At 39.1% G+C, this 21,392-nt stretch overlaps 1 protein-coding gene across 3 annotated transcripts in view; it reads right to left on the bottom strand.

Moving 5' to 3' along the window:
* The window catches only part of SLC12A4 (solute carrier family 12 member 4), a 46,045-nt gene that overhangs the window by 2,636 nt on the left and 22,017 nt on the right, over positions 1–21,392 (bottom strand). For all 3 annotated transcript variants that reach the window (XM_015640019.3, XM_033517321.1, XM_015640020.3), the window contains 19 exons: positions 16,084–16,230; positions 15,448–15,502; positions 14,982–15,112; positions 14,335–14,576; positions 12,293–12,507; positions 11,252–11,416; positions 11,083–11,181; positions 9,500–9,557; positions 8,744–8,918; positions 8,250–8,368; positions 7,666–7,764; positions 7,238–7,357; positions 6,402–6,506; positions 5,267–5,435; positions 3,822–4,017; positions 2,975–3,144; positions 2,674–2,805; positions 2,472–2,579; positions 1,620–1,804 (listed from right to left, as the gene is read on the bottom strand). In XM_015640019.3, the coding sequence (XP_015495505.1) occupies positions 1,620–1,804; positions 2,472–2,579; positions 2,674–2,805; positions 2,975–3,144; positions 3,822–4,017; positions 5,267–5,435; positions 6,402–6,506; positions 7,238–7,357; positions 7,666–7,764; positions 8,250–8,368; positions 8,744–8,918; positions 9,500–9,557; positions 11,083–11,181; positions 11,252–11,416; positions 12,293–12,507; positions 14,335–14,576; positions 14,982–15,112; positions 15,448–15,502; positions 16,084–16,230 (2,690 nt within the window). The remainder of the gene's footprint in view (positions 1–1,619; positions 1,805–2,471; positions 2,580–2,673; positions 2,806–2,974; positions 3,145–3,821; positions 4,018–5,266; positions 5,436–6,401; positions 6,507–7,237; positions 7,358–7,665; positions 7,765–8,249; positions 8,369–8,743; positions 8,919–9,499; positions 9,558–11,082; positions 11,182–11,251; positions 11,417–12,292; positions 12,508–14,334; positions 14,577–14,981; positions 15,113–15,447; positions 15,503–16,083; positions 16,231–21,392) is intronic.

Below are 21,392 nucleotides of genomic sequence, written 5' to 3'. Positions count from 1 at the left end.
TTATACTTTTGAGGCTTTTCTACTTGGGGTTTCATCTTCATTTTAATATTGTAAAAGTATTAGAAGAAACAAATGAAATACAAAATATCCGTGGTTTCACTGATTTGGCTTTGCTTGATGAGTGAAACTCTTTAGCAACCTTGCTGCTCTTCTGAATATTCAGATTTGCAAATAAATTATATACACAGAAAGAAGATGCAGTGGGGAAGGACCATGTTTATTGGTCTGCTAACAGAATAATTTACCCACTGTGAATTACCTCTCTGTTACTTCATGTTCTTACTTAATTTGGAGCAAGGACATGCTCTGTCTTCACCACATCAGCTTCAGAAAGCCAGGGACAACACTGAGGCCAGATTATGTTTACAGGAAGTGAGGAAAAAACCAGCAGCAGGAACATAACAGTTGTTAGCTATGTATAGTTTTGGAAAGGGAGTTAAAAACTGAAGGTTTGGTTTTCTCTAAAGTGATATTTAAAACTGGCATCTCCTCAGTGATTTGAAGGTGTATGCTACAAGAAAGGGCTTATTTAGTGCCCAAAAACTGCCAGAAATAACATCCTAGCAGTGCTGTGGAATGAGAGCTTCACTGAATGAGTAATGTTTCTTCCTGCTTGTGTCATACTCTGCTTAGGAAAATAGGTTCAGACTGGAATTGTTTTCTATCCTTAGTTCTCATCAGGACAACTCTCGTAGTTTGTTACATCCTATTTATAATGATACGTAGCTTAAGTAGCTAATCCTGCTCCCTTTAAAACGTTGCTAAGACTGCTCAACTCTAGTGCCTTTTCTTCCATCAATACACATAGTTTTCCTGCTTTTAGCTGAAAAAATTCTTTCCTCTCAACCATCTTAATGTACTTCTAATTTAAATAACAAACTTACAAGTTTTCCCACCCTCTGAAAGCATGGAAGAGGAAAAAGTACAGGTAGTTAACACCAAATTCAGCAGAATTTCTACAGTATGATTCAGCCTAAAACAGATTTGAATTCTGATTTATGAGGAAGAAAAATCTGGAACTTTGCCACGTATGCAAAACTGACTGAGCTCTTCATGTGAGATGTAGGATATCAAAGAAGCCACAGGAGATTGACACAAAGCCAAAATAGACCTTTACTTCTCACTCTTCAGGGGGAACACACGTGGTAGTACCACAGCTGCTGTTCCATGTCAGTGCTCCTGCAGCAGCACCTCAGAGGGTTTATCACACACAGATGCTGTTCCAAGTCATTCATCACCATCTCCACAGCTTCTTCCTTTATGCGCTAAACATCCACACCACACACTAGACTGTGAAATTACCATCTTTTTCTTCTTAAATTCTGATTAGACCAGTGAAATTATCAGTGTGGTTTTTTGAGGTATTTGGGAGACAGGAGGGAAGTTGTTACAGGATTTAACAGTTCCAATTTAGAATTTGGCTATACCAAGTGAAATATTGAGGGATGTGTGCACATTTGACTGGTTAGAGATTTCTGGGGAGGCTAGCTGAGGTCTTTTCATAGCCAGGTCTCAATGTTTACAGCATCCAAACCAAGGATTAGGAAACAAAAGATAATAAAAGCACAGCACACGTAGAGCTTCAAGAGATGTGAAGTGCAGACTTAGACAAGACTCACGGCTTAATGCTGATGAGATCTCTAAAGCTTCCCACAGCACTGCCTCGGTTCCGCTTCTCAGCATCACATTTCTCTTTCGTCCAGGTCATCTGGATATTCTCAGGAACAGGGTCTCCCTCATCTTCCTCATCTGAGTAGAGGCTCTCCAGACGTGCTATTGAATGTCTGTCCTTTACAAGCTGAGCCTGGAGGGCACATGAGTGACAAGGTGAACTCAGAGACTTTATTTTATGCTCTCTGGTGCTCTTTAAATAATTACTGACTTTTTGTTCCATTTTATCTTTTATTTTGCTCACTCTGTTTAGCCTTCAGGAGCTGACACTGGGCATCTGCCCTAGCCAAAAGTCTAACATACCAAACGGACTTTTAACAGTTTTGATGGGTGTAAGCCAAGCAGAATTTGGACTGACAGAAGCCTGTATCTATATAGGAAAAAATGTCAGTCTAGCTTATATCATGACATGGTCAGAAATAACAGACAAGACCAACCAAAATTGCCAACAAAAAAAAAACACTTGACAGACACATGCAGAAAAGATGGATCATCTTTCATAGCTACATGTAATAGACATCATAGTCATGTGTCCTGTAAGTCCAAACTGGAAAGACATCTTCAGCAGGAAAACAGGATATGCTATAAATTGAGACAAAGACTGGATATCCCATACAAAGATAAAAACAAGAACTACATGCAATTTTGGGAAACAAAAAAAAGCTACACTTGAAAGTATTTCCTTATATCTTTAGAGCACAGGAGTTAAATTTAAGCAACAGCTATGTAACACACTAATAGGAAGGCACTTAGTGTCATCCCCCTGAGCAGCCCATAGAGAACAACCACAAATGACATACCTCCCTTTCCCTCTCAGTTTTTGTCAGCCTCATTTGCCTCAGCATCTGAGATCTCTGCTCCATCATAAGAGTTCTCTCGTAAGTATATGCTGAGATATCACTATTGTGCTGCAGAAATAAGGAGAAATATTGTGCTTGTAATCAAGTCATAACCAAACATCATCACATGCAAATGAAGTGAAAAATGGCTCAATTCCCTTACCATTTCTACCACTTCTACCTCTGCCTCTATTCGGAGTTGATAGAGGAAAGTAGCCAAATCCTTCTTCATCTGGATGCTGTTATCATCCATCTGAGCAACAGTAAAAATTCTCATTTTGCATTTTCTCCAAACCTGGTGAGGGAACACAAACTCTCAGTCACTTGAACCATTAACACTTTGCTCTACAAAATAGAAACTTAGCAACATATCCAGTCTCAATTATCAATACAGGTTCTACAACTGGACCACATTTCTTTAAACTGAAGAATGCAGAATTAGGTGGGGGACATTCTCAGCTTACTTTGTGCTGTTTGAGAAGAAAAGGAAGCAACATCAACATGCCTCCATCATGCACAATCCACCACACATCAATGTTGCCTTCGTTGTAACGCTCATGGTTGCTGGGGTAGAAAGACACATTTTTGGGAACCAGCAGAGCCAGATGAGCTGCAGTTGTGCAGCGAACAGTACCTGCCCAGGAGGGGAAGAACACAGTTATTTCCAATTCTACACTAGTAGTTTATGGTTAAGAAAAATGCTACTCGCTGAGCAAGTGCCAGCAAACCATAAAAGTCATCACTTAAATAAAGAAAAGAATGTACAGCAAGGCTTGTGCAGACAGATCAGTCCAAGTGACAAAGCCAGGATTAAGCAGACTCACAGGAACACAAGTCTTATTTCACACTTGAAAGAAAAGCAGAAACCTTCAAAGCTAAATAAGAGGAGACAGTATCTGCTCTGTTCTAGTTTGATTAAGTAACTGGATCACAGTAGAAGGAGAGAGATAGGAGCAAGAAGAGTGTTATCCACTGGTGAAGGATAGGTTAGAACCAGTAACAAAACAGAAACAAATTACAGTTTCCCACAAAACCAGCATGTCTCAAAGCTGGTAGTTTTTTAACCATTCATTAGACACATGAGTTTTAGCTGCTAGATTAATCTTTGAAGATCTTTCTTCGGTCTTTTACCCACAGGAACTGGTATTTCAAATAGAGCAGTTTTGTGTGAAAATACCTGCTTCTCCATCAATACAAGAAAAAAGACAAACTCAAAACCAATCTTACAAGGATTCTATTAAAATCATGCGTACCACGTGTTTAATAAACATCTCTGTTCACATCTAATCACACCAAACCTTTAAAGCTCACCTATAAATGTCTTCCAAGATCTTGGATCTTCACTCTGTCTCCAGCCATAGGGCCACCCCAAAACCACAGTGTTGTGCTTCATGCCACCGAGTCCACAGGACTGGATCAAATGAGCAATTCCTTCTCGAACTTTATTGGCTACAACTACTTGACAAAATCCTTTAACCTTCTCAATTTCCATCATATTCTTAATAGTCTGCAAGACAGACAAAAAAAAAAAATCTCAGTTTTTCCCTGTCATGACATTACAATGTAAATTCCTGGTTCACATGTCCATAGGTAAAGCATATTACAATGCAAAGTTCTGCTCATCAGATTTCCCTAATAAAACAAAAGAGAAAACGCCCACTTGTCTAAAATGCAGTTTATTTCCAGACATAATAATTTCTAACAGATTAAAGTAAGGATTTTTTTGATTTGTGCTATCATCTCTTATTCATCGTAGTAGATAGTGATATCTGTGTTACTATTTTAGTTTCAATTTTCTAATCCTGTAACACCTTTTTAAACCCAAGGCCAATTGACTTCATTTGGATTTCCAGTTTCAAATTCCCACGTAACATGCTGTGTTATATTAAATTTACAAATATAAGCACCAAATCCCACACACCAGCAAGTATACCTTTTCTTTGCTTAAAAACTAAATAAATAAACTTGATCAACACATAGCCCATGAATCAGTTTTCCTTTTGTAGCAATTTTCCTACAGAAAAAGCCTCCAGGAAAGAAAACAAATATGCTGATGCTATACATATATTTACATTTATAGGTACATTTATAGATGTAAATAGGGCTATGATGTCATGTTTGCACAATGAGGAAGATTAAGTAATTTATTGAAAAATTGAAAAAAAATCAATGCTTTTTGTAATATACTTATCAACACACTGAAGAAGAACACATTTGCTAAGTTTACCAGTTACTGAAATCACAGAATCACTGGGTTGGAAGAGACCTTTATGACCACTGAGTCCAGCCCTGCCCTAACACCCCAACCAGACCATGGCACTGAGTGCCACATCCGGTCTTTTCTTAAACACATCCAGGGATGGCGACTCCACCACCTCCCCAGGAAGACCAATTCAGGACTTTATCACTCTTTCAGTAAAAAACATTTTATTTGGAATATTCAGAAAACTACACAGTCCTCTTCCCTCCATTAAGCAGCACACAGAAAACTTCTACAGTAATTATTTCCTATAAATTAAGGCAGTTTTACGCTGCAAGGCTATTTACAAATGTGAGCATTGATCTTGCATTCCCAAGGCACAACTGGCAGCTGAAATACGTATGCAAGTTCTTCACTGAACAGCTGTAGTACTGCTGAACTTGTTCTGTGTTTCATGGAAGCCTTATTAAGATGCTTTTTTCCACATATGATTAGGAAACAAAATTTTGCATTACCCCCACTCACCCCTTTCTGCTTCAGGATTTAGGACACTGACCTGCTCAGCAGCTTGGGCTTCTCCATAAGTTTCCAAGAAATTCCCTTGGATGACTGATCCTATGATAGTCAAACCTTTACCAGCTTTCAGCTGGGATGCAAATGTTAACAGTCTGGGGTATTTTACATGCAAATCTTCATCAAGTTTCAGAAGCACCAGCAACTGAGGCCTAGAGAGAATAAAAAATATGACATCTTTTAATTAAAGCTTTAACAATAATACACATAAAAAACTGCCTTTCATCACTTATATTGCGCTTAAATATTAACTCTGAAACATTCTTTCTCTATCTCACATATTCAAGGGGTTTTACTTAATTTTTTTTTTCCTCTTGGTTAACAGCAGATGTGAAACTGTGTGAATTCTGCTGCTGCATTGTGCTGACAGTAATAAAACCTACTGATACACTCAGCTTGAGAGGATTGCATTAGTGTTTTATTTACAGGTATGTTTTTCAAGGCTCTTTTAAGTACTATTGGAGCACACAATGTTCATACTGTAGGGCTGATATCCCAGATTTATCTGGATACTTGTGCCAAGAAAATATCAGTATTCTGTATCCAGAAACCTGACATATGGAAAACACAAATATTTCCATCTAAACACAGATCCCACCTGCCTTCTGTTCCTTAAGGTATTGCTACACAATCAGTTGAGTCACTTTCTGTCTGGCTGAGCAAGTATAAAAGGATTTATAAAACTCTGTCTCGATACATTCCTATTGCTCTTGTTCAGAGCCCAAGGGCTGAACAATGCCCAAGCAAGAGGAGGGTTCTTGCCCACTTAATCTGTTTCAACACAAAGAAGAAATGACACCAGAAGGAATAATGCTGGCCACTGTTCATTCCCTGGCCTCTACACCTCTGTACTCACAGACCTCCAGTTTCCCCAGGTCCCACTTCTGAATTCATCAATTTGGAGTCCAGTTAAAGATCCAAAGAGCACTAAAGGTCTGCCCATACAGGGCCCACGCAGCAAGGCTTGGCAGTAACAAGCCAGCTTACTGCAAACTCAACACTTTTTTAAATATTCTAGGCATTGAAATTTATTCACACATCTTGTTTAGAGTCCAGTTTAATTCCTTCAGTGTAAGCAGATAACCATGACAGCCATTTCATTAGCCCAAGACGAGTACCTCCAGTTCTTGGTGTGTGGAGGGCCCTCCTCCAGCCTGAGCAAGGCGTATCTCGCTGCGCTGAGTGACAGGCCCCGGATGCCATCACCCCACTCCTTCTCTGCACTGTGAAGAACAAACAGCTCAGCCAACACATGGCTCCACTTAACTGCACTCTGACAGTCAGGCTATGGAGATCTGAGCACCTGACAGTGAGTTCAGTAATGTGACACACAGCATCTATCACATCCACATCTGTAATTTGTGCATGAATGTCTGAGATATCACAGATCACATAAGAAAAGTGAAAATGTTTCAGTAAAATATATATGATGAACCACCATTCTGGTTTAATTTGTAATCAATGCTACAGAGAAGGCTTCCCAAGCATATATAAACATCTGGCATTTCAACACCCAATTTAGTTATTAGGCCAAATTAAGTTATAAAGCCCAACTCCATCCAGTGCAGATCTCCAGCAACCCCAGCAACTGATTCAACTTTTCAAGGACTGTTCCAGACAGACCTTTGCACCAGATAAATTAGAATATAATGGTTGGCATCAGCTGTTCTGGGCCGGAAGTAATCATGTACAGTACACAGCAGAGAGATCCCAACCAGTTTTCTACTACCTGTGATTCATGTTTCACCTAACACCTTTAGAGGCTTAACAACAAAGTACTTCAGGGGCTTTTGCTTAGCAGTGACACAGTAAAATAATGAAAACAAAAATTAAGTAATAAAGAAGCCCTACAAGTAATCTCTGGACAGCTCAATTTCTAAATGTGAAAATTAGAGATAATTCATTAAAAAGATCCAGCCTCCTTCTTACCCTTTCTTATCCAGTTAATACTTACCCTTGGTATTCAATGTACTTGTAAATCATGCCTGCAATAAGCATAGCTACCAAAGCGTAATACCAAGATGAAATGAACATCAGTGCCAGGCAAATACTCATGCCCAAAAATGAGAGGGCCCTAAAAACAAAAAGCAAAGGCATTAATAAGTAGTGGGGCAGAAAAGCCTAAAGAAACAAGTCAATTAAATTCTTGCTCTTTTTTCTTTAAACTGTCTATGCTGAACTGGCAGTGAAAGTAAAACCTCCACTGGATTTCCCCAGTCCCACGAGTTTTTCTGTGCTGTTATTAAAATGAAACTCTTGTGCCATGACATATCTGAGTCTGGCTTTTGTGTACAACTGATGGCCAGAGAAATAAAAGATGCTCCCTGCCCTCCTGGAGAAGGTTCTCAAGTGCATACTGCAGAGGCAAAGCCCTTCACTCACCAGTGGTAGTATTTAAAGCGGGGCCGCCAGTTTGGGGTTCGCAGAAGTGTCTGGACTGCACATGCAAGATTAACAAAGAGGTAACACATCAAGAAAAACCTGCAAAACAAAAGTGCAAAACCTTTTAGCATGCACATTTATAGATCCTGGCATATATCATAATTACATGATTGATTTCAAGTCAAAATCCTGCTGCCCGTCACATGTCCCATCCCCCTGCCCCTCTGACTTCTATTAGCCTAAACTATCAGCATAAAGTAGCTAGAACAATTTTTTAATTGGATCAAGTTAATCTGTTCACAACATAATGCTGTCTTTGTTCTGTGATTAAAATGTTTTTACAAACCAAATAAAAATATAAAAACTTGCTTATTCACAGAATACTCTAGAGCAGAAACAAATACATTTATATGTAGAGCCTGAAGTCAGAGGATTCATAGAAATTACAGAATTACAGAGTGGAACTCAGGCTCTGGGAATTTGGTTAATGGTTTAGTTCTGAAAGCTAATCAAACTAGCAAAGTTCAAGAGTGTTTCTCTTTCTCCTCACCCCCTCCCTGAGACAGCACCCAGCTGTTTCTTACATTGAGAGAATTGGAGCCACCATGTCAAGTGAAGCAATAAGGATTCCTAGCTCAGCAATTAAAGCTGTTAACAAAAGAGCCCACGTCGGTTCCCCGTTCGCTTTTCCATGACCAAAGATCTGAAAAAACAGAAACATTAAGTATATGTTCCAGGTATTTCATAAGGTTGTAATGGGAAAAAATCAAGTTATATTTTTTAGAAGCAACAGTAATTCTCCTACATACTTCCTTCTCTAGAGCAAAGAGTCAAATTATTCTAATGGCTTGCCATGCTTCACAGATGCTTGATGATAAAATTACCCCATAAGTCTAATCTAAAAATCCTTAAAAGTATTCTTGTTTTCAATAAAAGAAAAAAAACAACATCAAAATAAAACATATTGCCCCTCACTTCAGTGCTGGGCAAACTGGGGAGAATAAATGTGATTTTAAGAGCATGAAGTCAGACAGCTGGTGAAGCAGCATGAGCAGAAAGCTTTTTAAGGAGTACAAACCCAGAGGAAAGGGATGATGTTGTCCTTGGCTATGGCCTGCAGCAGCCGTGGGGCCCCGGTGAGGCTCTGCAGACCAGCCCCACAGGTGGAGAAGAAGGACCCTATGACAATGACCCACGGCGAGGGCCACGACAGCGTCCCCACCACCAAGTTCTTGTTCACCGCGTCGCCGTACCTGCAGGCAGAACATACCCAGGCATTTGTGTTCTGAGGACTACTTTGAGACTCATGTTTGGGTTTCTTGGGTCAGCTGTAACATGTCATTTAAATACTATTATTAATTATACCGTATTTTGAATATGCTATACTTTATTATTAATCATACTGTATTATTTTCTTAACTAGAAAACACAGAAAGTAGGAAATAATCTGAGTTACTTATGATATACAGATTGGAAGTGTCTACAGCTTGATTTTGACATTTCATTATACATATTTTAAAATTCTTGTATTATTATCTCAACATTATTTTTTACTACCACACAAAAAATGCAAGAGCTATGACACAGGATGGAAAATCTGAGGGTGCCGTGCCAGAAAATATCAAATGGAACACAAGAAGATTCCAAAAACAGTGTTTACAATTCACATACAAATATGGTTTATAAGGCACCCAGAAGTAAAAAATTTTTAAAACTCTAAAAACAAAAACCAAAACAAGGAGAGGAGTGGGGCATGCAGACAAAGCAGGCAAGAACACACCTACACTGCAAAAACAAGAAAAACAAAGGAGAGCATTAAAGCAGTAACACTTACTTATCTCTCAGGACAACACCTTCTATGCAGGCTCCAAATAATAACACACAACTGAAGTCTGGAGGACAGAGGGTGCTAAGGAAGTAGAATTTATTTAGATATGGCAGATGAAAGTATTGTGAAAGGACAGTAAGTGCTTCCATCCCATGGCATTTGCACTCCAGTTTCTCCACAAGTATGTGGTAAAGCTGGCATGGAAATTAATGTCTCACTGCTCACATACACCTTCTAATGTTACAGAGAAAGGTTGAAATGTTATAACAAAGGAGACAAAATCAAATGAAGCATTTTTATACTAAAATGTCAGTTTAATCTTCTGCTAGTACAGAAGCTGATATTAAAATCTTTCTTTTCTCTCTCCTCCTGTGCCTGAAGATATTTTGAACATACAGCAAGGCATTACCTTGCACATTATTTTTTTGTATCTCTGCTGGCATTCACATCACCAATAAGTCTTTGACAGTCATGTTTGTTATTAACTGTACTGATTCTGCATTGGGGATGCAAGCTTTTTGGATTTGGAATTCCAGTAGTTTTTTACCTTGTAAATGAAGTTCACAAAAATGGTTAAATCTTGAATACTACCCCTGAAATGCAACTATAGGTTACAAACTGCAATAAAAGAAGAAACATTGCTCCTGAAAGGTGCACATGGACATGGACACATCCAGGTATCCAATGGGTGAGGCCTGAGCTGCCAGAGCTGGGGGTAAAACTGTGACCTGCTTTAATATTCCTTATGTCCATAAGAAATGCTGACTTCTTGGTACAGGATCAGCTCCCAAAGTGACAGCACAGAAAGGCTGTGCTCCTAAAGAGCTGGGACAAGCAAGCTGGATTCTGATTTACAGCTTGGCAAGTTTTGGCAAAAAACGGGAATGAAACAGCAGAATTTCCAAGAGAGTCAACATCTTGGCCAGCTGCCCTTTAGGTGAGACTGATTAAGAAAGCTCTTTTGACTGCATTGTTTTCTTTTTAATTATATGAGTTGATAAATTGTCATTTAGGACACCAAGAGCTAGATAAAGCTGAAGATCTTTGCTCATCTGTTCTCTAGCATGAGAGCAGGTAAGAAGACAGTCTTTCCAAAGCAAAGCTCCTGTTGTCCTAAGCCCTGAAGAGCTGAAAAAACACTTGGGAACATTTAGTCTAATTTCTGACTCTAGTTTATCTTGTTCTAAAATGTTCAAGAAAACCTATACTCCTTAAAGTCACTCCAAAGAAAATGCTTTATTTTTAAAAAAGGAACTGAAATTTACAAACTCTCCCATTAAAGCCTCCCTTCATCTTAATGTTTCACTACAACATAAAAAAAAATTTCCATGTACATCACCAGCCTGAAAAGCTATAGATCACTGTGTAGCAAAGAACAGCAATGAGAAAAGAACTCATCACAAAAGGGGGGATGGAAAGTAACAGGATAATAATTAAAATTCTTTCAGCTCAAGGACTAATGTTCTGTTGTCGTTGCCTTAGTTTTTTTCCAGTGGCCAGTTGTACTTGCACTGACAATTTGGTGAGCTGAAAGCAGTTCTAGAAATCAGACACCATGTACCAGCACTCTAGTAACTTTAAAAGGATACAGACTAGTGATGTGGTGACAATGGCAAGAATTGTTCCAACAGGGATGGATTTCTGTGCATCTTTGAGGTCCCCCGATCTGTTTGAACCAGCCATGATACCTGCAAGTACATTTTGGTAAGATCACAGGGCAGGAGGAAGCTCAGAGCCCCCTCATGCCAGCATTCTCACCAGTCACTGAAGGGAAGAAGATGCCAACCAGCACCATGAACGATGTGGTGATATCTGACAGCACGTACAGGTGCAGGTTGTTCTTCTGGCCTGCTACATCCACAGAGGGCTGATGTGCTCTCTCCAGTATCTCTCCTTTCTCCAAATAATTGCTCCATAAGTTGTCTTCAAGGTTATTATCACACCACAGAAAATAAAAGCATGTTTCAGTTCAAACCTGTTCTCATTATAATGAGTTTACAATTGAGGACTACAAATGGGATTCAGTGATCAACACAGGAAAACCACAAATATGTATCAATAGTCTACAGAAGCCTAAGCAACCTAAACTTGATTATTACTAAATGTAACATTCTTTTAAGCTCATACCTATTTCAACCCAAAGGAAATACACTGAATGTTTTTATGAGCCACCATACCACATAGTAGCTCAGAAAATGCAAAGCAGCAATATCAATAAGTTTGGCATTTGAAATTTCACTAACAAATGCTGAGTCTTCTTGTAATCTTAGAAACTAGACTGCTGGTTTCTGTGAAAATGGGAACCTTTAGCACTCAGCACCTGCACAAAGCAGCTGCACTCTGGTGTTCATTTCAATAACGAACACTTTTCAATTATACTTTATTCAGGAGTGGGCAAAGGAGACACACTATTTCTATACAAGTACTCTTATCTTTCAGGGAATAATCTTAACCTGTCTGAAGTAGAGAGCTGTCACTACAGAGCTCTGAAAAATTTTAATAACTTATTCATGCTAGTATCATTTAAAATTACAGCTGACTTCATGCTGAAATTATGAGATGAACAAGGGAAATTTAATAAATTTTACAGGAGACAAGTACTGTATCAGGACAAAAGTCCCATTTCATCTTTTTAAAGGTAATAAGACTGGACTTTCTTTATTGAAGATAATTTTCTTCACTGTAATTACATTTCTTCATTCCTTTTTTCTTAACCAGCAGGGAAGAGTTTGACCCATTTCAGCAGCTCAGCATGACTCCTCTTTAAAGGGAAAAAAAAAAAAAAAAGTTCTACCATACCTATTAAAATGCCACTAGCAGCTCCTGGAATTCCTGCTATCTCTGAGACATTGTTCATTAGGAAATATTCATCACAGTGTTCAGTGGTTAAGTTTGTGCTGTGGCAGAAGAGCTCCCAAAGCTTAGAGGCCACAGTTATGTTATCCTTAACTACAGTTTTGGCACAAACATCAAACTGATCTCTTGACAGAGTCCTGTTGCCCAACATACAAATCCTGGAAGGGAAATATGAACACCAGAGTTAATGGATATTACTGGGAAAATGAAATCCACACTTGCTCATATTTATTCTTTTATATCATGTGGAAACTTCAAGTGGCTCCACTGTGCTACATCATTTCTCTCCTTCAAAAGGATGGCTGCAGCATGACAAAGACTGTATCTGTTCCCTTTAAGGAATTTTTTGATTTATGGAATTTGATTGACTTAGCTTAAACAATAAAAGAGAACAATTAGGACAATTTTTGTTTTTTTGTTGTTTGGGTTGGTTTCTTTTTTTTATTAAACAGAACTACTGGAGTGGAAGAAATGTGAAGAGTACTAGAATTCAAATTACTATTACAATTTAGATATTTAGAATATCTAAAGATATTTAGAATGTCATTAACCCAGTTTCTATACTACAACAATTGAATTGCAATATAGACATTTTAGATTCAGAATTAGGAACATATATTAAAATCACAACAAGGAAAGGTTCTTCTTGTCAGCAGATACAGTGCTTCATAGCTAAAATCCTCCACTGCCTGTAGCATTTCATCTAATCACAATCATTTATTTCAGCACTGAAAAATTTTTAGTTAATTAATTGTCTTTGTATCCAAAGACAATTCCACAAGACAGTGATGTAACATTAACAGCTTCCTACTACTAAAAGTTCATTCAGCTTTTCTCCCCACTGTCAGAAAGCACCCACAGGAAAATAAAGTTTCTTCCACTTTAATTTTAATTCCACTTTGTTTAACAGGTCTTATTGATCACTGAAGACGGGAAAATGGAAGACACAGGGCTTCTTTTTGCAAAGAAAATGACATGTTTGAAAGCTTGCAAACTGTAACTTCCAAGAAGCTTTCCCCTACAAAATTAAAAATAATTTATCTTGTTACTTCAGAAAAAAAGAAAGAGGAATACAATCCAAGAAGAAAGATAGGGAAAACATTCACAAACAATCTAAGAGATAATGAGGAGGGTGTAGAGACATTGTTTTACTGCTGTAAACCTTCACTGTTGTAAAACACTATAATCACTGGGCTTTAAATACCCAAATGGAACACTTGAGGGCTGCAAGTACTTAGTTATGGTCAAAGCATTTCAAGATGTGAATAATTATGCAAATCCAACTCCTCTATTTCCATTCCATTCATCTCTTGTCAGTAGTATCAGAAAATACAGTTTGCATTCCTGGTAAAACACATACATCCACATTATTGCAGCTCCAGCTCCAAGTTCAAGAAGCTGATTCCATGTTCAGCTCACAACATCCAAGGAGCTCGTGCTGGGTCCAGAGCAGGCTCCTCACAGAGCAGGGAAAGCTCTTCTGGAGCCTCACAGAGCCCCACACTACACTCCCAAAAGGTGCCCAGTTTCTCAGCAAGGAGCTGACCACACCACGAATTTCCAGCCATGAAGGCAGAGTGTGGTGTCTGACTGGCCTGGGGAAAAGGGACCTGCCAAACTGCTCCCTAAGAACTGCACAAATAACCCAGCAATAGCACCACTCACATCCCACCAGCTGCAAGCCAAGAGACTGGATTGGCTTTGCAGGAAGCAGAGCAATGTCAGCCTCCATCAGCCTCACCATGAGACTTCCTTCGACCAAAACAGTTCCAGAAGTGTAGTAATATGTTCATTTTAGCCTAAGAAACTTCAGTTCCACGACCTCTGCATACTGTCATTATACACAGCTAAAAATATTGGTCGTAATTCACAAAAAAAGGTATCTTCAACCATGTATCAGGCACAAGTTTTCAGTAAGCTACATTAAAGCCCAACTTCCAGACTCACAGGCAAAACTACAACCCCCATCCAGAAACATTACTCACGGAAATTCAGGTGGATCGAAGATGGACTTGATAGCTCCAGCATAAATGGACAGGATGGATATTACTACACAGGCCAAGAAGAGGGAAGCAAATTTGTTCACATACTTCACACCTACGAACACCACCACTGCCATCAGGATGAGGAACACGGTGCCATACACCCTCATGTTGTTCAGCATGGCACTGGAGGCATCGTGGGCACCAGATGGATGGAAAATTGCTGCTTGTGGCACAATGTATGTCTGAAACAGGAGAAAGCAAAAGTGAGCTGGAGGAACACCAGCACAGAACGCTGTCTGGGACTGTGTGCCTGTACTAGAAATGTAAATGGCTTTGCACTCTGCAGCGTGCTCTTCACTGGGAATCTTTTACAAGAAAAATCAAGAGGTAGCAGCACAACTGAGCCAACTTTATCAGATGAACACAAGTCTTGGATGAAGACTTGGACATACATCCATGTGTGTTGTCAGAAGAGCTCCCAGGCTGCATACTCAGAGTGTGCAGCTTCCAAAGGGAAGCACTAGAGGTAAAGAACTGGAGACCTTCCAGTCTCTTCCTGTAAATGTGTATGCAAACATGGGACAAGAACACTGGGGTACTTTCTATAGGTTGTCTTTAAAGCAGGATTACACTCTGGTACTACTCACCAATAAAATCTCAATGGCACCAAGGATATACATGGCTCCTGCAAATGTTGTTCCCAAATAAAAACACAGCCCTACAGCTCCACCAAACTCTGGGCCCAATGACCTAGATATCATGAAATAGGAGCCACCAGCTGTGAAACGAGAAAAGTGAGAGTAGAATTATAATTTATTGCTATAAATGTTTAAATATTCACAAAAGCAATACAAAATAATTATATACAGTGTATCTGCTATATTGAGGTTCAACTGAAGTATCTTACTTCCTAGCACACGAGTTAAAACCAAAGAAATTGATCTTTAGCCTGATCAATAACAAGAAAAAACACTAGATATGAATTCAGGCTTTGTATTCCACATTAAGCAAACTTCTCTACAATAAATCCATGTTAACATCTTACAGCAACTTGGGTTTTGGTTTCTTTTTTACCTTTTTAACAGAATGGAGACATTTGTTAACTACACTTACCTGGAACAACACCGTTAGTGGCAATTGCACTCATTGATATGGTTGTCAACATAGTCTGTGGAAAGCAGGGAACAGGAAGCAATTGTGTCAACAACATTTTTTAAAACATAACTTATTTCTTGATAAAATAAAGCTGCCACTGCATATACAATACAGCATTTCTATTTATTCTGCCTGTCATTATCTTAAAGAAAACAAGGACAGCAAGAATTTAATCACTGAGCTGTTGAGACTTCTGTTTGAGGGATGGCCCCTGTTCTATCAGGTCAAACAGAGGGTGTCTGCAGACAAAGCAAGATAAGAGAACACAGGTGTTCCTCAATCTGCAGAGCTGTGATTCCAACCAAGGCTGGTCCAACAAAGCAGGCAGCCCTCACCTGGGGCAGGCATGGAAAACAGCTGTTTGCTGAACAAACTCTATATATATGAGACTGTATTTACACTACAGTTTGCCCGTTTAGAAGCAACAGTAAAAAAAAATAGTAAAAGAAAAAGTTCTGCAGCTACAAACATGGCGAAGGTGCCTGGCTTAAATCTGACTTTTCTTTACACAAGCACCTACAATGCTGCCTCCCCAGGTTTCTCAGTAGTTTCACAGAGGTTATGTCACATGCATTGTTGTACCTAAGTACTTACACAACAGCAGCAAAGCAATACAATCAGGAAGGACTGAAGAACTCCAGCCATTCCAACCATCCAAGTCAGCCGAAGGAAGAGAATAACCCCGAAGATATTCTGCATGCAGGGCAAATACACCCCCATCAGGGTGCCCATGCTGGGTGACTGGAAAAAAAAAAGAAGTTGATATTCATTAACTGAAATTATTCAAAGCAGAGATAACCAAAAAGGCCTTGAAGTTCAGTTTTTTAAAGGGTAGAAACCTGGGAAACCTAAGGTACATACACTCAAATACTGTTGTGCTGGACTTCCACAAAACACAACATGAACTCCAAAATCATGAATTTCTGAACAAAATGCTCACCCTGCCATATAATGAAGTAATTATCCTCAGTTTTTAACACTGACTAGTAACAACAGAAGATATATTTGGTTTTGTGTAGATCCACAGAATTTTTAGTATGAAATGTGTTGGGTGCTGCAGACCTCAAGTAAGGTAGATCCTTACCCTACTGTCCAGCGTTCACAAGTTAGGTTCAAGAAAAACATACTTTTATCATGCTACAACTAGAAAATATTTGGAAGCCATCTGGAGACATGGATAATGTATTTTCTTCCATTTTATATATTCCATATAAAACTAATGGTTCTACCCTTTCTTAAGTTCAATGTCAGCATCAGACCTTGAATTACTTTTGACAGAGACTGAGAAAACACAAGTTATGTGATTACACAGGAACTGCAGATGACTGGCCTTCAAATGAGCATCAATAATCATCCAAAATAATGGCATCAAAGTGCCACTGGCAAGGGCTTTATTCCAAGAAATATAAAAATGCTCGATGCATTGGTACACCTGGCACCAGCAGCATTTCAGAGTCCCAAATCCCAAATGGTTTCCTGCCAAGACATTTCATTGCTTCTTCTTTTTAAAGTTTCCTTTTGCATTTAAAATTATACTGAATTCTAAAACACAGGGGAAATAGAGTGTGCCACTTCTGAAAGGCTCATCCCTTTTCATACTCCTTTCTATAAATAAACATGAATTCCAAAACACATTAGATAGACAGCATTTAAAGAAGTCCTTGAACAATCGTTCAAATGAGGATATTAAAGGGAGATGACAAAACTTGTTCACATTTGACCCCACACAGCATTAACTACATGCAAAAATAAATAGCACCTTTATAGACAAATGAAGTCATGAACCCAAAGCAACAGTATGTGAGACAAGCAATAAAATGTCTGCCAAAAACTTTACATAAGTTAATTCATGAGTATACTTCACTACACAAAACAAAATCCTTAAAGAATGACATGTTTGTAAGATCACCAGGGCAAAAACAACCAAGGAATTTTGTGCTTCAACTTGCAATTACATGTTACAATCCAGAATTTCCTCATCTGCATTAGAAACCTGCCCTGCCAGACATGAAACAAAACTGTGCCCAAGAACATGATCTGAGCTGCTCTTCGTTAGAAGTGCCAGGAGTTGCTGACTGAATTTTTTGAATTCAGCTTTGAATTCCCTGTGTGACCAAAGCTGAAACAAGTCAACCAGACTTTTCTCATACACACTAGAGTTCAGGTGAACCTCCTGAAGGAAAGTGGGTGACAGAATCATGTGCTGATGGTTTGCAGGGGAGTTACCCTATGAGACCTGCAAGCAGGGGCCAGAGCTGCTCCTCAGCTGTCTGACAGTAACAGAAATGTCACTTAGTACATAAGTGTCCTGATCAGGGCAAGGTAAGGACTTTTTATTAAGTTATTCCAGTGCTATAATTGAGGAAGATCTTCATGGAGTATTATTTATATTGTACTTGTTTCCTCAAGGAAGGGAAGGTGTAGATACTTTTGATTCCAACACTTTCATCTGATTCACACTGTGTGTTTAACCCCATAAACTTAAACTCAGAAAGGACTAAATACTTGCCAGCACTGGGCAGATATTGCCCAGCACAGGGGCTTCCCATTGTCACATTAATGCACACTTTGCCACTCAAGGACACATTCCACATAATTTTATCATCATTTATCTGACCATTCATCCATCAGTCCCCCCCTCACATCTCTGAATCCATCAAGTGAATTTATCAGATGTATGGGTATCTCAGAGCAAAGGAGTCAAAGAGTTTGTCAAAGCTGGCATCTGGGAAAGGGAAAGAAGCCCATCCTGTTGCTCCTACACAGGAGAAGTAAATGGACCATGGTTATTGTGTTTTCTACATGACAGTCCTCCACACACTACAAAAGCAGGTGAGATTTCAGCCTGCCCTTTACACACCTCCCAACTGCTTCCTTTGCATAGAATTAGCTCAGGTCTTTCCTGTCTTCTGCCCTATGTGGTCCCTGCAGCTTTGCTCCTTCTCCCCCTCCCTCCTAAGTGGTCTCTTAAGCCTATCAAGTTACAAGCTCGCTTCGACCACAAAGGAAGAGAAATTGTGCATTAGTTGTACACTTGTGAGGCCACTGCAGAGCAGAGCAGCCTAGGAAATGCCCAAGTGTCTGCCCAAACAAGTATTACTAAGTGTATTTCAGGCATAAGAGTTTAGCCTGGATTATCTTACCCTGTAAAAAAAATAATACAAAAAAGAATGATTTACAAGTATTACTTGAACCAGCTTGTTCACAGAAATATTTAACACCAGTAATCTACAGTGACTTGATCCTTTTTTATAGCTTCTAATCATCACTAAGTGATACTAAATCAGTGCTGAAGTTTCAACAGAATGTGACCTGAAACAAGGGTATTATTATGCTCAACAGCACCCACATGAAAAAATGTAACACCCTGTGCTGTGTAAAGGAAATAAAAGAGAGACATTCTGAAGAATACCGTTTTAGAACAACCAAGAAGGGACAGAAAAATCTCGAAAATAGTCTCAATTTCAGTGATGCAGATCATGTTTCTGCTCACTCTCATCAGCTGCAGACACATAATTTATGTAAATATTGATCTGAGTCTGAAGGACACTATTTCCATTGTGCCAGTGTGATGGGTTATTAAAGCACTTGGCTGCAGGGCTGAGGGACATTGATCAGCAATGACAGCTCTCACGGTTGCTCTGCAGCATGAGGACAGACAGCAGCACAGAAATTAACTGCTTTGGTAAAGATACATGAACTACAACAGTTTATTTAATTTTTTCCAGCAGAAGAAAGGGATATTTCTATAGCTTTATTGCAAGACTGTACTTAGAAAAGAAAAAGCAACCCAATTTCTACCTTATTACATTGGAGTTGTGTAAATTTTACCTGAAGTGTACTTAACAGAGAATGCTACTACCAAAAGCATTTAGTGGGACTGCTGAAACAAGATAGTATGTTCATATTAAGATGTCTTGCACTGAAATGAAATGAATTTGAAAGGATATGATTTGGCAGGCAGGGCTGTGCTAGGTCCCAAAAGGTCCTCACTGAGAGATCTGTATTACCTGCTCACAGAATTACTTCTTGAAAGGGTTGCTTTCCTCAGTTCCTTTTTAAGTATCAAATCTAGAGCCTGCAGGCTCTGTCTAGTGACAGGCAGGCACTCTTTGTCACCCAGCTGAGCACAGCCAGTGCAGCACACTCCAGTGGGTGGGCTAACAGAGGTTTATCCACTCAGAGCAGACCTGCTGCTGCTGGAATGGACTGCCAGGCTTCTGTCCCATGCTCAAACGGGAAGGACAAGTTAACAGCAGCACAGTGATTTATACTTCAAAGATGATTAAAAAGAAGTATGGAGAAGAATCCCCTTTGCACTGTTTCTGAATACCTTCAATCCATATCCTTGTCCAGTAACTGCTTTTAAATTTCCTGGGTTTAATGGTTATAATTATTGGCCAAGGCTTTCCGTCGTCTTATATTCTGCATGATGTTTAAAATTTTATATTGCTCATGGCAAGAGAGGGAGAAGAAATTCAACCTGCAGTTATGATATTGCAGCTGATGTGATTTATCCCAGAGACAGACATGCAGACAAAGGTTCGCCTAAGGAAACTGCAGTGTTTACACAGAAAACACTGAGATATTAATACAGCATGATACTGTCACTTTTGGAAAGGTCACCAAAACCATTCTACAAAAAACATCTGAGAAGTCTGTGAACACACATTTTTGGGACATGGGAAAGCATAATTCAGGAAAACACAGTTATTAAATCTGAACTCCATTTTCCATAGAAACAAAGCTTTAATAAAGATAATAGTCCTTTTTAATGGCAGTAAACAGCTTGAAAATATGCAAGCATGAATCATACCTAAATGTAGAAATATTAACACCACACCATGCATGGTACTCTACCAGGGATTCAAGACAAGTTCTCAGTTTTCTGGTATTTGTGCCTGCCATTTTTACCTTGTGAAGTTTTATATATATTTGCTTTAACCAACTGCATACTATAGTCCCATTGCCCAATTCTCCCAATTCTTTTCCCATCAGGGAAGCAAGGGACTATCTTCCAGATTGCTCTGCATCTTACCTTAGTATTCTGTTCAGGTAATTAAGAAGGAAATAAAGAGCAAAAGTGATCAGAACTTCCTCAAAATCACAACAACTGTGTCTATTGTATCCTCCACCATTCTACTTTTGTCAGGGAAATAATCAATCTGCTTCTGACAGCAAAAGGATGAAAATTATTTTACATCATGCAATAATACCATATTAGCAGCTGATACCTGACATTATTCCTATCAAAAGCATGCTAAAACAGAGATGCAGCTGACATTCCTTATTAGTAATGTGAAGGTAAAAGCTTTGGACAAGATTCAACCATTAGTATAATAACAAGTACCACACAAAAGAAAATCATAATTAAAATGTTTAAATTACTTTTTTAATGTCAGCTTATAGGACCAGAATGCAGCTACTTCATCCAAATGACCTTAGCTGTCCTGTCATGATGTCACATTAACCACAATATTGCAGCACTTTTAGTGCATGTGGTCTCAAAATTGAATTTTAAGCTTCACATTGACAAAACAACTTTGTTATTCCCAGTGTAAAACTGCAGAGTAATGAACTGGAGTGTGAGTAAGGGCATTCAGCATGGGGTAACATGCATGCTGCTTGAGAGGTACTGGTTTGCAACATTATCACTGCCATCTCTTTCTGAAATGGCTCAGACTTTGTAGGGCAGTGCTATAAAACCTGCAGAACTCAAGTGCTATCTTAGCTTTTTTGGAAATCTTTCTTTTGACAGAACTTGCAAACAAGCTGACAGGCCTGCAAGCCATACAATGCAACCACGCCAGGTGCAGCAGTAACCAAAGCACCTGCAGCCCTGCCAGAGGCAAGAGGAACAGTTAAACACTGCCCTCCTGATAGAAATCAGCTACCAATAACCA

This window comes from Parus major, chromosome 11 (genome assembly GCF_001522545.3).
Source record: "Parus major isolate Abel chromosome 11, Parus_major1.1, whole genome shotgun sequence".
In the NCBI taxonomy this organism is placed as follows: Eukaryota; Metazoa; Chordata; class Aves; order Passeriformes; family Paridae; genus Parus; species Parus major.
The sequence above is the reverse complement of the archived record's forward strand: the minus strand, read 5'-3'. Positions and strand labels throughout refer to the sequence as shown.